General features: G+C 44.5%; 1 protein-coding gene across 1 annotated transcript in view; it reads left to right on the top strand.

The window, feature by feature from the left end:
- Positions 1–16717, top strand: part of SLC39A8 (solute carrier family 39 member 8) — an 87101-nt gene that overhangs the window by 18288 nt on the left and 52096 nt on the right. Inside the window, exon 2 of the mRNA XM_077277981.1 lies at positions 5193–5343. Within this exon, the coding sequence (XP_077134096.1) occupies positions 5193–5343 (151 nt within the window). The remainder of the gene's footprint in view (positions 1–5192; positions 5344–16717) is intronic.

Raw genomic sequence — 16717 nt, 5'->3', positions numbered from 1 at the left:
ATTAAGACTGAGCACAGCAGCAAGATAGTTATGCTGCATGACCCAAGTCTCTCCCAGATAAAGATTTCAAAGCAGACTGGGGCTTCAAGATATGCAGCTCAAGTTGTTTTGAAGAAGTACAAAGACATGGGGAATGTTGTGTACTGTAGATGCACTAGATAGCCAAGGAAACTGCAGCAGATGAAAGACATATCATGCTTACATTCAAATCCGAAGACGTCCAGCAGCGACATCAGCTCAGAACTGGCAGTGACGAGGACCCATGTGTACCCATTTCCTGTGCTAAGAATTCTGTTCAGAAGTGTTTTTCATGGAAGAATTGTGAGACCAAAAAGCCATACCTTTGACATAGAAACAAGCAATTAAACGATGCACAAAAACATACAAACTGGGTTGCAGAAAAATGTCAGCAGGTGCTCTAGACTGGGTAGCATAGCTACCAGGGGGCAGAGGGTGTGGGCGCCCCGGGCCCTGTGCTCTCAGGGGGCTCACCCGGAGCTACGCTATAGCAACAGTATCGGAGCGCGCAGCTCGCCGATACAATTACCTTTTGTGGCAGAGCAGGGAGAATCGATCTCCCTGCTCTGCCGCCGGCTGCTATGGGGCCCCTAGCAGGAGGGGGGCCCGGTGCCAGCAGTGGGCCCCCTGCCTGTCATCGCAGGGTCAGCTGTACCGGCATTTAGCCGATACAGCTGACCGCAATGATGAGGGAAGCAGCGCTGCACTCCTTCCCCCATCATCCCCCTGTACTTATTTTTTTTTTAAGGGGGCTGCCTTATACTACAGAATCTGCTTATGGGGGAGTGCTGTCTTATACTACAGGGTCTCCCTATGGGGGGACTGCCTAATACTACAGGGTCTGCCTATGGGGGGTCTGCCTAATACTACAGTGTCTGCCTATGGGGGGTCTGCCTAATACTACAGGTTCTGCCTGTGGGGGGTCTGCCTTATACTACAGGGTCTGCCTATGGGGGATATGCCTTATACTACAGGGTCTGCCTATGGGGGGTCTGCCTAATACTACAGGTACTGCCTATGGGGGTCTGCCTAATGCTACAGGGTCTGCCTATGGGGGTTATGCCTTATACTACCGGGTCTGCCTATGGGGGGTCTGCCTAATACTACAGTTACTGCCTATGGGGGTCTGCCTAATGCTACAGGGTCTGCCTATGGGGGGTCTGCCTTATACTACAGGGGCTGCCTATGGGGGGTTTGCATTATACTACAGGGTCTGCCTATGGGGGTTGCTGTCTTATGCTACAGGATCTTCCTATGGGGGTACTGTTTTACACTACAGGGTCTGCCTATAGGGGTGCTGCCTTATAGTACAGGGTCTGCCTATGGGGGTGCTGCCTTATACTACGGGGTCTGCCTATGGAGGTGCTGCCTTATAGTACAGTCTGCCTATAGGGGTGCTGCCTTATAGTACAGGGTCTGCCTATGGGGGTGCTGCCTTATAGTACAGGGTCTGCCTATGGGGGTGCTGACTTATAGTACAGGGTCTGCCTATAGGGGTGCTGTCTTATACTACAGAGTCTGCCTATAGGGGTGCTGCTTTATACTACAGGGTCTGCCTGCAGGGTGCTACCTTATACTACAGGGTCTGCCTATGGGGTGCTGCCTTGAGTCTGCCTATGGGGAATGCATTATACTATATTGAGGACTATCTGGTGCATTATACTATATTGAGGACTATCTGGTGCATTATACTATATTGAGGACTATGTGGTGCATTATACTATATGGAGGCCATCTATAAGGGCATCATACAGTGTGGGGATTACAGTGTTGGAGCCATCAAACAGTTTGCAGGCTACTAAGGGGTCAGTATACTGTATATAAGAGAACATCATGCTGTGTACAGGGGAGCTGTACAGGGGCAGACTCGGGACATTATTAAATGTAAAGTGGACACTTATTGTTATAGGTGAACTCAGGTTACTGTGACTGTCAAAGGGGCACACAGGGTAATATTACTTTCTGTGGGCAAAATATGGGCACTGTTTTCTACGGCACTTGCACCCGGCATTACTATATTATAGAGGTGTGAGTTAGAATTTAGAAGGCACAGAGAACCACACAGCAGGTGCAGTAATAGGGACATATACGGCAGCAGCGGCTCAGTAATGGGGTATCAGGTGTGCAGTAATAGGGACACATACGGCAGCAGCAGCTCAGTAATGGGGTATCAGGTGTGCAGTAATAGGGACACATACGGCAGCAGCGGCTCAGTATTGGGGTATCAGGTGCAGTAATAGGGACACATACAGCAGCAGCGGCTCAGTATTGGGGTATCAGGTGCAGTAATAGGGGCACATACGGCAGCAGCGGCTCAGTATTGGGGTATCAGGTGCAGTAATAGGGACACATACGGCAGCAGCAGCTCAGTATTGGGGTACCAGGTGCAGTAATAGGGACACATATGGCAGCAGCGGCTCAGTATTGGGGTACCAGGTGCAGTAATAGGGACACATACGGCAGCAGCGGCTCAGTATTGGGGTATCAGGTGCAGTAATAGGGAAACATACTGCAGCAGCGGCTCAGTATTGGGGTATCAGGTGCAGTAATAGGGACACATACGGCAGCAGCGGCTCAGTATTGGGGTATCAGGGACAGTAATAGGGACACATATGGCAGCAGCGGCTCAGTATTGGGGTATCAGCAGGATGAGGAATTTGTGCAGGTTGGGATGGTGATAGCTGGAATATGAGAAGTGAAATGTGTCTTTGTTGTATTCTCTGCAGTCGAGTTGTTGCTGGAAGAAGTTGTCATGTCGGTCTGGGCCAGATGGAAAAGACGGGAAAAGTGATGATTCCATCATAAAGGACGTCAGCGGTAAGACATTATCTGTAACTGTGCTGTGATCTATGTTCTGAAGAGCTGGTATCTGCCACTGACCATATGGCGGTAATATCCATGTTGGTCGTTATATAGAGATTTTCTTCAGTAACAGCGTGGTCATCTGCTGAGGTTCTCCTCCACTATTAGGGTGCGTCACCGAGTTGTAATCAAGGTTACCTGGTTAGGGGCCCACTCTGAAGCTTCGCCCTCCCTGAGTCAAAAACCTAGCTACGCCTCTGCGTGATGAGCCAAATATTTCTCTGTAAAGGCTGAGTCACACATAACGATATCGTTAACGATATCGTTGCAACGTCACGCTTTTGGTGACGTAGCAACGATCCCGCTAATGATCTCGTTATGTGTGACAGCGACCAACGATCAGGCCCCTGCTGGGAGATCGTTGGTCGTTGGGGAATGATCAGGACCATTTTTTGGTTGCTGATCACCCGCTGTCATCGCTGGATCGGCGTGTGTGACGCCGATCCAGCGATGTGTTCACTTGTAACCAGGGTAAATATCGGGTTACAAAGCGCAGGGCCGCGCTTAGTAACCCGATATTCACCCTGGTTACCATTGTAAAAGTAAAAAAAAAACAGTACATACTCACATTCTGATGTCTGTCACGTCCCCCGGCGTCCACAGGGTTAAAACTGCTTTCGGCAGGAGCGCTGCTAATGCACGCGCTCCGGCCGAGAGCTTCCCTGCACTGACTGTGTCAGCGCCGGCCGTAAAGCAGAGCACAGCGGTGACATCACCGCCGTTACTGCCGGCGCTGACACATTCAGTGCAGGGAAGCTCTCGGCAGCAGCGCGTGCATTAGCACCCGGGTAACCAGGGTAAACATTGGGCTACTAAGCGCGGCCCTGCACTTAGTAACCCGATGTTTACCCTGGTTACCCGGGTGCTGCAGGGGGACTTCGGCATCGTTGAAGACAGTTTCAACGATGCCGAAGTCGTTCCCCTGATCATTGGTCGCTGGAGAGAGCTGTCTGTGTGACAGCTCCCCAGCGACCACACAACGACTTACCAACGATCACGGCCAGGTCGTATCGCTGGTCGTGATCGTTGGTAAGTCGTTTAGTGTGACTTAGTCTTAACAGAAGGCAGTTTGTTTCCTGAAGGGCTGGAAAACTCTACAATAATAAGGGTCTGCAGACAACAATGAATTGCATTGTGGAGGTTCATTGTAAGTTTGGGGCTCAATTTCAGCAAAAGGGTTGGGGATATGGTCAGAATTAATGGTGTCCTCAGTGCTTATACAGCATTGGAACTGGAATTGATTACTGTAGTTCCAAATGTATTCTGTAGTAGGACAACGACCCAAAATACACATATTGTCATTTAGAACTATTATTTTCAATAAATGTTTTTGCAATGTGATTTAAGAGGCAACTCAAAGAACTTCTATTTAATTAACTGTACAGAAACCTTTTAGAACCGATGTGTCATATTGTAGCTTCTACTAACAGGACAATGTTGTCTACAAATATTCAGCACTTTCTAAGAAGCTAAAGGTTTGTTTGTTAAAAGGAAAAAGATCAATGAAATGCATTTCTTATCTGTTTAACTCTGTTCACAGACACAGTGAAACAAACGTTATCTTCAAACTGGTCTCAGTCATCACTTTTCACACTTTCTAATGTCACTCCCTTCTACGTAACTCCCTTCTACGTAATTTGATGTCAGTAAGCGGTTACTTACAGCCTGCCATCTCATCCAAAACACAGTTTACTCATTTCAATGTTTTCTTTTGAATCTGCCTTAAATTGACATAATGTATTTGGAGCCTTACTAGACTCCACGTGCCTTTCTATATTCCCGGAGAATCCAACATTCATGAAACACTCTCCTGTAAAAATATAATGATAACAGTCATGATGAACACATAGTAAAATGCATGTGATCGTGTAGTGTGAAGAAATATGCATTGGCAGCAGGAGATATCAAGCACATGGAAAAAAACAAACAGGCATTTTTGGATTTCATTATACATTTATATACTCTGAAAATTATCTGCTTTGGTATCTGGTTTACAAAGCACTTTATGGTGCCTACTGCCTTATTTTTACTTGGTTGGACTACAAAAGTGAGAGGAACACTCATCTGTTACAGTGCATCACTGGTGGTCTTTGTAGGGGTTAAGGAGCAAGAAAAAAAAATTGAACAAGAAATAAAATCAAAAGACTTTTAGAATACTTAATAAATCCTGCATTGAGCAGGGAGTGGGACTCGTTGACCCTTGAGGTCCCTTCCAACTCTAATATTCTATGATTCTAGATACTCAGACTCAGAAGAGAAATGGAAGCTATTCAGTAGGTTTTCATATAATAATGGTATTTTTTCTCTTTCAGTGTTATACCAATGAAGAAATTCTTGCTTATTATGGAAACCAAATTTCAGAAGTAAACTTCAGAGAAGCCTGCCCTTCTCTTTTATATCTAATGTTTACTCACTCATGTACATATGAAGAAGAACCAAGTGAGAAGCCTACGCCTGCACAAGGTACAATCCACTTACATTCTCAACCGCAAAATGTGTTATTGAAATGCAGTATAAATCCTCCCTACACTTCACACCTATACTTCTAGAAGTTTAATATATTTAATACTAGCAGAGTCTTCAAAACATATTCTCATGAGAACTTTTTATATTAATGTGGTAATCCCATTTGGAACATTTCTGGCATGTCAATATCATATGGCATAAATGTCTTATAGATATTGGTCTCTCCATTCTATGCGGGCAAACACCTGGGCTGAGTTCCCTAGATACATAAAGGTCCCAGTAGTGGCCTAGTTTGGATTGTCAGCACCCACGGTAAGGCTAACAACCCAAACATGAACCCTGAAAGGCCATGAACCCCTAGTGCTTTGGGAGTTTTTTCTATGAATCCATTATTTCCCAAGTACACAAACTGTAATTTGAGGAAATTACTGATGGAATTAGAGTTTACACTTTCACCTCCTAGTTTTTTTAAGCTTTTTGCTTAAATTGAAAAACAAAAGTTATAAGTTGTTGGTTTTTTGTTTTTTTTTACATTTTTTAGATAACTAGTAGTTTTATCACCCTAACCCTATCCCTAAATCTAACTCTAAGCTTCACCTTAGCACTAACCTAACTCCTCCCTAAATCTATCCCTAAATCTAATGCTAAGCCTAACCTTAGCAAGAAATGTAGCCACCCTACCACCTGGATAGTGACTGGAGACGAGATGGTCCCTAAGGTTTTTAGCCCGCCAGGGATGGTTTCTCAGGTAGCAGTTTTGCAATAGTCGGATCCACCCTTAGAATCAGCCAAGCACTTTGAAGGATAGACCTAATCCTATCCGATTGGGAACTGAAAGTAGTAATGAATCTTAATTTAGAGGGAGTATCAGAGTTGGATCGGTAGTCATTACCATAAAGGAGGTTGTGCCGAGTGGCATGTTTGGCACGGTTGAATGCCTGCTTGATGGACCTATTACTAAATCTGCGGGTTTTAAAACGCTCCCTCAGGTCATCCGCCCGAGTGAGGAAGTCCGCCTCCGAGGAACATATTCGACGGAGGCGGAGAAATTGCCCCACATGCACAGATCTAATCATGTGACGTGGATGGCCAGAGGAAGCGTGCAATTTGTGTATTTGTGGATGTTTCCTTCCTGTAGATATCTGTTTGTAGGGTACCGGTAGGGTCCCTTTTTATTGTCACATCAAGAAAATCCAAAGATTTGCCACTATATACGAATGTAAGATGGATATTGAGATCATTATCATTTAGGGTATGGATCAGCCGCTCAACGTCGACTGGAGTGCCCTGCCACATGAAGAAGATATCGTCGATGTACCTTGTCCAAAAAGGGACTCAGTCCATAGACCCCAATTCATCGGAAGGGTTCCCTATCCCAGAGCCCCAGGAAAAGACCGGCATAGGCGGGCGCAAAGGCCACCCCCATGGCGGTCCCCTGGAGCTGCAGGTAGAAGTGACCCTTAAACACAAAAAAGTTATGTGTGAGGGTAAACTCTAGAAGCTCCAGCAGAAGGTCCCTAAATCCAATTGATAAGGATAAGGTACTAAGAAAAAACTGAACCGCAGATAAACCATCCTTATGTTTGATATTAGTATATAGGGATTCCACATCTGCCGAAACTAGTAGAGTATCACCCTCAATTTGCAGTCCATCGATCCTGCCCAGCAGATCACCCGTATCCCTAAGAAAGGAGGGGAAGCCCGAGACTAGGTGTTGTAGATGATAATCAATCCACTTGTTGATGTTCTCCAAAAAGTTACCCCTACCAGAGATTATTGGTCTGCCAGGTGGTGAGGATACATTTTTATGTATCTTCGGGAGAAGATAAAAGGTAGGGATAGTGGGTTCAGGAACTGTCAGGGCAGATTTAAGATCCCTGGTGATAATGCCATCCTCTAGCGCACGTTTCAGAATACTATCCAGTTGAGCCGAATAGGCCGAGAGAGGATTATAAGTAAGCCTCAGGTAGCAAGTGTTGTTATTGAGCTGACGGAAGGCTTCTCTCTCGTACATATTAATGGGCCAGAGGACGACATTGCCACCCTTGTCAGCTGGTTTGATTACAATATCCGGCAGTTCCTGAAGACATCTCAACCGACCCCTCTCTTCCCGTGAAAGGTTGTCATTAATCAAGAATTTAGGAATTTTATAGAGTTCATCCACCACCACCTTGACAAACAGATCAACATTAGAGCATGTAGATAGCGGGGGAAACCTATTGGAGCATGGGCGGATTGTGGGAGGGATCTTACCTCCACCTCCAGTGTGTTCAATTGCCAATTCCTCCAAAATTCTCAGAGCCTCCTGTTCCTCCTCTGTCGGGAAAATAGATTGAATATCGTTTGTACTAAAATATTTTTTAAAGAGCAATGATCTTGCAAACATATGCAAATCTTTAATAGTGGCAAACAAGTCAAATCCAGATGTAGGTGCAAAGGAGAGACCCTTACCAAGAAGCCCCAAATCCACATCAGAAAGAGAGTGGTGACTCAAATTAATCACCTTGTTATCCCTATTGTTTTTAGATTATGGGATATTCCTCTTGTACGGATGATACGAATGGTCACGAAGCCTGTTACTCTCCAGGAATCCCGCAGTAGAAGTAGAAGCGGTGGACACATCAGAACCACCACTCACAGAGGAAATAGATGTACATGATGTACTTTTCTCTAGATTAATAGTATTTTTACCACGCCAGAGATAGACCCTTTTATTTTGGTAGTCCTTTACATCTCTGGTATATTTCAACATTTGTGTCTCCTGGATTTTTTTCACCATTAAATCCATAGATTTATCCAGACTAGCTTCAAATTTATTAATTTTGTCTGCTGGACAAGCAGTACGAACTTCAGTTTGTAAACTATCAATCAAGCAATCAAGCTCATTTATTTTGGTAGTATTCATTTCAATCAGCAACTGCATAAGGGCACTGGAGCAGCACTCTTGGCCCTGGTTCTGGAGCGGTCCTTCAACAGACAGCCACGGACCCGTCCCAGCAATCCAGCAGCGCTGCAGCAAGTGGGCCTGCCACACTAACTGGAGACCAGGAAGCTGGTCCATCAGGTGTTCCCCTTTCCCAGTCCTCTGCCTCTGCCCTTTTTTTTGGCTTTTCCCGGCAGTGGCAGAGGGCCTCGGACAGGTCACTCATACCCGAGTTTTTGCACTTGAGCTCGGTTTTTCACGATGGACGCAAGGCAATGGGTGACCGCTTGGATACAGCCATTAGCCATATGAATACACGTATCCAGGAGGTCACCAAAAGCCTTGACCAAGTAAAAGCCGACCTCCAGATGCCAGCACATCATTTTTTTAGTCAAATTGAACAGGGCATGTTGGAACACCTTACTCCTGACCTCCAGCTTAGTGCCATGCAGGCCTGCAATGCTGCCTACGTGCAGGCTATGCAGCAGAGTTGGTATTTTCAGCAGACAGTGGCGGCATATCCACCTGTGCCTACACTGTCACGCTTGACCTCAATGCCGACCTCTGCTGCATACCACTGCATGGCCACCTCCATTCCAAGCACTGCCGGACACCACTAAAGGACCACCACCATGCCAAGTGCTGTTGGACAGCCCACCGCCACCACCTTGACAACTGGTGCTCCTGCTTGGACCTCGTCCACTGCCACCACCATGCAGCAGCAGCAACAGCAGCAGCCAGACCCTGGCATGGCCTTCCCCACCACCATGACCATGCAGTAGCAGCGGCACACAGACCCTGGCATGGCCTTCCCCACCACCACAACCATGCAGTAGCAGTGGCACACGGACCCTGGCATGGCCTTCCCCATCACCACAACAATGCAGCGGCACACGGACCCTGACAGGTCACCCACCATGGCCAGGCTGCTAGAAATGAGCCCAACGAGGCTCCCCATACAGCAGCGCCGATCCCAAAAAGGGAAAGGCAAAAAGAAACAGAAGACTATTGCTGTCCCTCCCCCCTCACATCCCAATGTATCTGTAATGTCTGGTTTGTATCACCCTTCCAGTGTGTCTCTGCTCTCTCATTCGTCGAGCTCCATCCCCGGCCTGCCAGACCCCAGTAATTTAATTGCCCCTTCTCCTGCCACCCCTACATCGTTCACAGTGAGTCAAGCTTCACAGCTACATACCCCCCGTTTCCGGCACTCTACCCCAAACAGGCGCAGTTAATTTTTTTTTTGGTGTAAAAATAAATAATAATGTTTTTTGCCCCCAAAAATGTTTGGTTAATTGTGTATTTAGCCGCCGGCAACACACACCGTGCGCCAAATAAAACACTGCACCGCACACTTTATATTTTTGCCACCTCATAGCTCCAGTAGTTAGCAAGTACAACACTGCAGCTTTGTGTGTGTGTTTGGTATAGAGATATGAGGTGGCCAAAAAACTTTATACTTGCATTTTCTCCAAAATCTCTTCCTTCTGCTTACTCTGTGACTAGTGTTGCAGACTGAAGAGAAAATGGCGGCAATACAAAGCAGAACTATACTCAACAGGTTATGTGTCCAAAAACTCATTAGTTAGGACACCTAACCTGGTGAGTAGAGAACTGCCTTGTATAACCTCCATTTTCTCTTCTGCGTACGTCATCTATTTTACACAAAGTGAAGGGACAATGGAGGTCATACAAGGCATATCTATACTCACCTGGACATGTGTCAGAAATAGTGAATTCATGAGACTGTTATATGTGCATCATGAATTCATTATTTCTGACATCTGACTTGATGAGTATAGATCTGTTTTGTATTAAACAGCCATCGTCTCTTCAGTCTGCGTCCAAGAGATACTGCAGAACAGAATCAGATTGCAATGACGTCAACAACCTTACCACTAACAACCTAAGTGGTTTGTAGAGGAAATACATAGGAGACACAGTCAAGATAACAAAACACGTAGTTTATTAATAACAAATATCAGAATCAAAAAAGGCAGCAAATTGGTCTTGCATGTGGCCAACTTCAGCAGTTGACCGCAGCGGGTGATGCTGGTAAACTGGCAATGGGTTTGCAACTGGTTCATCCAGTTCAATTTTGGGTCACTCCTTAGCCATTATGTAATTGTGGAGAACCACACAGGCTTTGACCACCTCATCGACTGTCTCCATTTTTAGATTAATGGCTGTTGCAAGAATGCGCCATTTTGAGACTAGAATCCCAAAGGTACACTCTACTGTTCTTCGGGCCCTGGTCAGTCTGTAGTTAAAGATCCTTTTAGTGTGGTTCAAGTCCCGACTAGAATATGGCTTCAGTAGGTTTTCACACATCTGAAAGGCCTCATCCCCAACCATAACAAATGGCATCGGTGGGCCTTCAGTGTTGGGGAGAGGTCGTGCCGGTGGAAAATTAAAATTTTTGCCATACACACAGGCGGCCCATATCCGAGTTCTGTAAAGTCTGGGAATCGTTGCCACGGCCAAAAGCTCCAATGTCCATGGCGAGGAAGCGACAGTCCGCATCTGCTATTGCCATGAGCACAACAGAAAAATATTTTTTGCAGTTGAAGTACTGCAATCCTGTTCTGGCTGGTTTGATAATGCGAATGTGCTTTCCATCCACCGCACCCAAACAGTTGGGGAAATCACACACACTCCAGAATTTCTCTGCAATTCCCATCCACATGTCCTCGGTGGGTAGGGGTATAAATTCATCCCAGAGAACGTTCCACAAAGCCTGACAGGTGTCCGCAACTATTCCGGACAGGGTGGAAATTCCAAGCCGGTATTGGAAGTGGAGGGATGATAAGCTCTCTCCGGTTGCCAGAAATCTGTAATAAAATAAATAAAAAATAAATTACTATCAATTCTATTTATGGTGTTGTTCTGCTAAAGACATAAAGGAAAATACAAAGAATATATGTCAGACCAACAATAATTATGACTGGCATTTGTTTAGAATTGTTACGTACCTTAATGTAACCAGCAGACGTTCCTCTGCTGGAATCGCTCTACAGAGCTGGGTTTCCTGTCTCCGGATGGCTCCTTGGACACGACCAAACAAATCACAAAAAGAGTCTTGCGACATCCTTGTATATTCCGGGAATTTGTCCGGGTTGGCATTAAGCTCGCCATATAGCGTGTGATAGGCTCCACGGCTCTCACGGAGTTCGATAACGGGATGTCGCCAAAAATGCCGACGCCATGTCCTTCTCTGTCTTTTGCGATTTCTGTGTTGCTCCCAAGCAAACACACAGGCAAGAAACAGCTTGATGCTTAAATCCAGGTTGAAATAAAAGCTATCCATGTGAAGATCCATCATGACACAGGATACAGTAGCACACTGTTAAGATTTCAGCAGTCCTAGGGTCTATATATAGAGATCCCATAATATACGCCCTCTATAGTCCCATTGGCGGTGTCTGGTTACATGAAAAAACGCATGGAAAAGAGTGAAAACGTGGCGTTTTATAAACCGCATGCGTTTCCACATGCGTCTAAAAAACGCTGCCTTTGCACGTGTTTCTATGCGTTTTTTCCTGCACTTGCGGTTGCGGATTAAACGCTGTGGATTCGAACCCAAACGTGAAACTAGCCTTAGATCTACACTGATCCCAGTCATGGATATGCAACAGTGAGTATTAAGTACAATGCACCAAATGAATTATACCAATGAAGTAGCAGGCACATTAATATATGTTTCTAGATGGTAAAGCAGCAGATGACAGACAGCAGACAGCAAGCAGAGGTGGGAAGTTGTACCATTAGAGTCTATTGCAGGAGATCAGACAGCAAGCACTTGATTCAATACAGTCTTCATTCATTACATGCTATTCTTCTATCGTGTCCATCACTGCATATGGGGAGTGCAGTAATAACGATGATTTAGCTTTCAGCCGCTGTGCTCTGCATAGGCAGTAACTGAGGTGACAAAGGGCACTTCAGTATATTGAGCTTTGTCTCTTTGTTTGCTGCCTATGTAGAGTGCAGTAAGCATTGGTAAATTCATCTTACCTGTTGCAATCGTGAGCAGCTTGAGGAAGACCCTCACTGTGTGCTTGCAGGTGGCGATCACTTCACAAGTGTTTAGTGGTGTGGGGAAGAGCCAGGGATGATATTTTGCACCCCCATAGACTGTGGCACCTGGGATAACTGTCCCCCTGGCACAAGTGACACTACGCAAGTGGTACCCAGCTACAAGGGCTACATATACAGTGGGGCAAAAAAGTATTTAGTCATTCAGCAATAGTGCAAGTTCCACCACTTAAAAAGATGAGAGGCGTCTGTAATTTACATCATAGGTTGACCTCAACTATGGGAGACAAACTGAGAAATTAAAATCCAGAAAATCACATTGTCTGTTTTTTTATCATTTTATTTGCATATTATGGTGGAAAATAAGTATTTGGTCAGAAACAAACAATCAAGATTTCTGGCTCTCACAGACCTGTAACTTCTTCTTTAAGAGTCTCCTCTTTCCTCCACTCATTACCTGTAGTAATTGCACCTGTTTAAACTTGTTATCAGTATAAAAAGACACCTGTGCACACCCTCAAACAGTCTGACTCCAAACTCCACTATGGTGAAGACCAAAGAGCTGTCAAAGGACACCAGAAACAAAATTGTAGCCCTGCACCAGGCTGGGAAGACTGAATCTGCAATAGCCAACCAGCTTGGAGTGAAGAAATCAACAGTGGAAGCAATAATTAGAAAATGGAAGACATTCAAGACCACTGATAATCTCCCTAGATCTGGGGCTCCACGCAAAATCCCACCCCGTGGGGTCAGAATGATCACAAGAACGGTGAGCAAAAATCCCAGAACCACGCGGGGGGACCTAGTGAATGAACTGCAGAGAGCTGGGGCCAATGTAACAAGGCCTAACATAAGTAACACACTACGCCACCATGGACAGATCCTGCAGTGCCAGACATGTCCCACTGCTTAAGCCAGTACATGTCCGGGCCCGTCTGAAGTTTGCTAGAGAGCATTTGGATGATCCAGAGGAGTTTTGGGAGAATGTCCTGTTGTGATTCGGTTCGTGGGCTCCCCCGGTGGTCTCTTGTGGTACTGGTGTCCTGCAAGCTTTGCCTTCTCAGTTCACCTGTTCCTATCAGGATGTGGGAGTATCCTATTTAACCTTGCTCCTCAGTCATTCTAATGCTGGCCATCAATGTATCCAGAGTGATTCTGTTGCATGTTCCTGCTCCCAGTTTTCTGCTCAGCTAAGTTGGACACTTTAGTCCTTAAGTCTATTTTTGTATGTTTTGTCCAGTTTGCACTTATGTGAATCTCTGCAGCTGGAAGCTCTTGTTGGGCTGAAATTACCACTCCAATGGCATGAGTTGTCACATGAGTTAAGGTAATTTCAGGATGGTGTTTTGAAGGGTTTTTCAGCTGACCGCGAAGTCCTCTGTTGTATCTTTCTGCTATTTAGTTAGCGGGCCTCTCTGTGCTAAATCTGCTTTCATACTATGTGTGTCTTTTCATCTGCTCTCACCGTTATTATATGTGGGGGGCTGCTATCTCCTGTGGGGACATTCTCTGGAGGCAAGCCAGGACTGTGTTTTCTTCTACCAGGGGTAGTTAGTTCTCCGGCTGGCGCGCGGCATCTAGAGACAACGCAGGAATGCCCCCTGGCTACTTCTAGTGTGGTGTGTAGGTTTAGCATCGCGGTCAGCTCTAGTTTCCATCACCCGAGAGCTTGTCCGTTTATTCTATGCTTCTGATGTTTCCTTGCCATTGGAAACCATAACAATGTCCTATGGTCTGATGAAACCAAACTGGAACTGTTTGGTAGAAACACAACTTGTCGTGTTTGGAGGAAAAAGAATACTGAGTTGCATCCATCAAACACCATACCTACTGTAAAGCATGGTGGTGGAAACATCATGCTTTGGGGCTGTTTCTCTGCAAAGGGGCCAGGACGACTGATCCGGGTACATGAAAGAATGAATGGGGCCATGTATCGTGAGATTTTGAGTGCAAACCTCCTTCCATCAGCAAGGGCATTGAAGATGAAACGTGGCTGGGTCTTTCAACATGACAATGATCCAAAGCACACCGCCAGGGCAACGAAGGAGTGGCTTCGTAAGAAGCATTTCAAGGTCCTGGAGTGGCCTAGCCAGTCTCCAGATCTCAACCCTTTAGAAAACCTTTGGAGGGAGTTGAAAGTCCGTGTTGCCAAGCGAAAAGCCAAAAACATCACTGCTCTAGAGGAGATCTGCATGGAGGAATGGGCCAACATACCAACAACAGTGTGTGGCAACCTTGTGAAGACTTACAGAAAACAAAGGATATATTACAAAGTATTGAGATGAAATTTTGTTTCTGACCAAATACTTATTTTCCACCATAATATGCAAATAAAATGAAAAAAAAAACAGACAATGTGATTTTCTGGATTTTTTTTTCTCAGTTTGTCTCCCATAGTTGAGGTCTACCTATGATGTAAATTACAGACGCCTCGCATCTTTTTAAGTGGTGGAACTTGCACTATTGCTGAATGACTAAATACTTTTTTGCCCCACTGTACCATACATTTATGTCATATCTTATCAATATGCTGCAAGTGCACAAGATGGAAGAACTCCTCTACTAGTACTTAAAGCTGTAGAAGGTTGAATATCTTATATGCTTTGCACGCTTCTAAATGCAATCATAGGAGAATGATTTCCTGGTGCCATTTAATTCCAAAACGACCAATTTACTGACAAAGCAAACATAAGTGCTGCATGTAACTGTTCACAGTCAATTTCCACTGATGTATCATTTATCATTCATTTATTTGGTAGATAATAAATCATAGCAGCTGATGTACCCTTTTCAACACTTTTCAGTGTTCTGCTTTTGTTTCTCCCTTCCCTTCATCCAACACTTTAATGTTATTTTGGCGTACATACAATTTGATTGCTTTTTATTGCATTTTTTGTAGAAGTTGTGGTGTCAAAAAATGAAAATTCTGGCATTTCTATTTTTTCTCTTTACAGTATATAACTTATGGGTTAATCCATTCTATACTTTCATAGATCAGACTTTTACAAATGGGGCCATACTAAATCATTTTTTTTATTTCTTAATTTTTGAATAGAGAATAATGGAGTAACTTTTGATCATTTGCATGTTGTACTATTCTACAGTATTGTAGTATATATTAGAAATGACGATCCCTTATACAGTCTAGCCTATATTGGGCATCATGAAAATTCAATGCTGACACTGACGGGGTCTTCAGTAGATCCACAGTTACGAAAGCAAGTCATCAGCCCGTTGTGATCTCATGGGAGGGTAAAAGGGGCCATTGCTGCCAGAAATATAGTGTCAAGTGATCTCGCCATTTAAATGATGCTTTCAGAAATTGACGGCTGTCAATTATAAATATTCCCACATGAATCATTTTTATATTTTTAAACACTGTTACACAATTTGGAATGGGATAGTGAAGGAATGGGACAGTGAAGGAATGGGATAGTGATGGGGTGGAGACTTTGAGAGTCCATCAAATCCAACCGATTATAATTCCTATAGAGATGACTTTCTGTTGCACAGATGTCTGGAGATTTGCTGAGTTTTATTGAGGCATGATCTTAAATTCGGCACATCTTGCTTTACCCAATTGACTCTTTTTTGGTGTGAAGTTCTTGTGTTCATTGTATTTGAACAATACAAATTGTTTATGTGCAAGAGATCATGTAGTCACTTACAGCTCTCGCTGTTACAGTGTATTGTGAAGGATAATTGGATCCATAAAAAATGTCTTAAAATCACAAAGTTCTAAGTACTGGTAAAGAGCCAACATGGAGCATATGTTTTATTGGACACACCATGTTTCTTCCTGACATGACAACTTCATGTGCGCAGAATACATGCTGAAAGGTTAACAATAACTCAAGACATAAAAAATGATTCTGTAAAATGGTAGTGCCAAGTCAGCAGAACTCTACTGTGCCATAAAAAGTCTCCGAGATTAGGAAAGTTATCTGAAGAACCACACTGTATTTAAAGGCTGGCTGAGGAAAAGTACCAGACCGGGTTCAATATGAAACTGGTTGTACACGTAGCCAATCATGAAGCTGCGATGTATAGGGAATGCCATGACGTTACCGCATTTTCTTTTGAAACATAAATGAATGAACCCTCGTTGGTACACTTCATGACAACTCAAGTTTTCTAAAACTTCCATGATCTTGTGTGTGTTAGGTAAAGAATAGACACAGCTAGTTAAATGGTAATGAGCTGAGTTCTAAGACATGTCTGGCTTCCTTTAATGTGTCAGAGGTCTCTCAGGTACAATACTTTCTTGCAGGTGCAATAAATGGCATTTGCCAAGACAGGACCATTTAAGCTTAGTGCGCCCATTCCTCTTTTTATGTATCTTTGTATTCCAAGAATTTGAAGTATCAGCTTTTCAGATAGAGTAGCACAGGATCTACAGAAGTTACTTTTTCT

Source organism: Ranitomeya variabilis, chromosome 1 (assembly GCF_051348905.1).
Source record: "Ranitomeya variabilis isolate aRanVar5 chromosome 1, aRanVar5.hap1, whole genome shotgun sequence".
NCBI classification, from domain to species: Eukaryota; Metazoa; Chordata; class Amphibia; order Anura; family Dendrobatidae; genus Ranitomeya; species Ranitomeya variabilis.
Note: the sequence above shows the minus strand (reverse complement) of the source record. Positions and strands in the feature narration are given on the sequence as shown.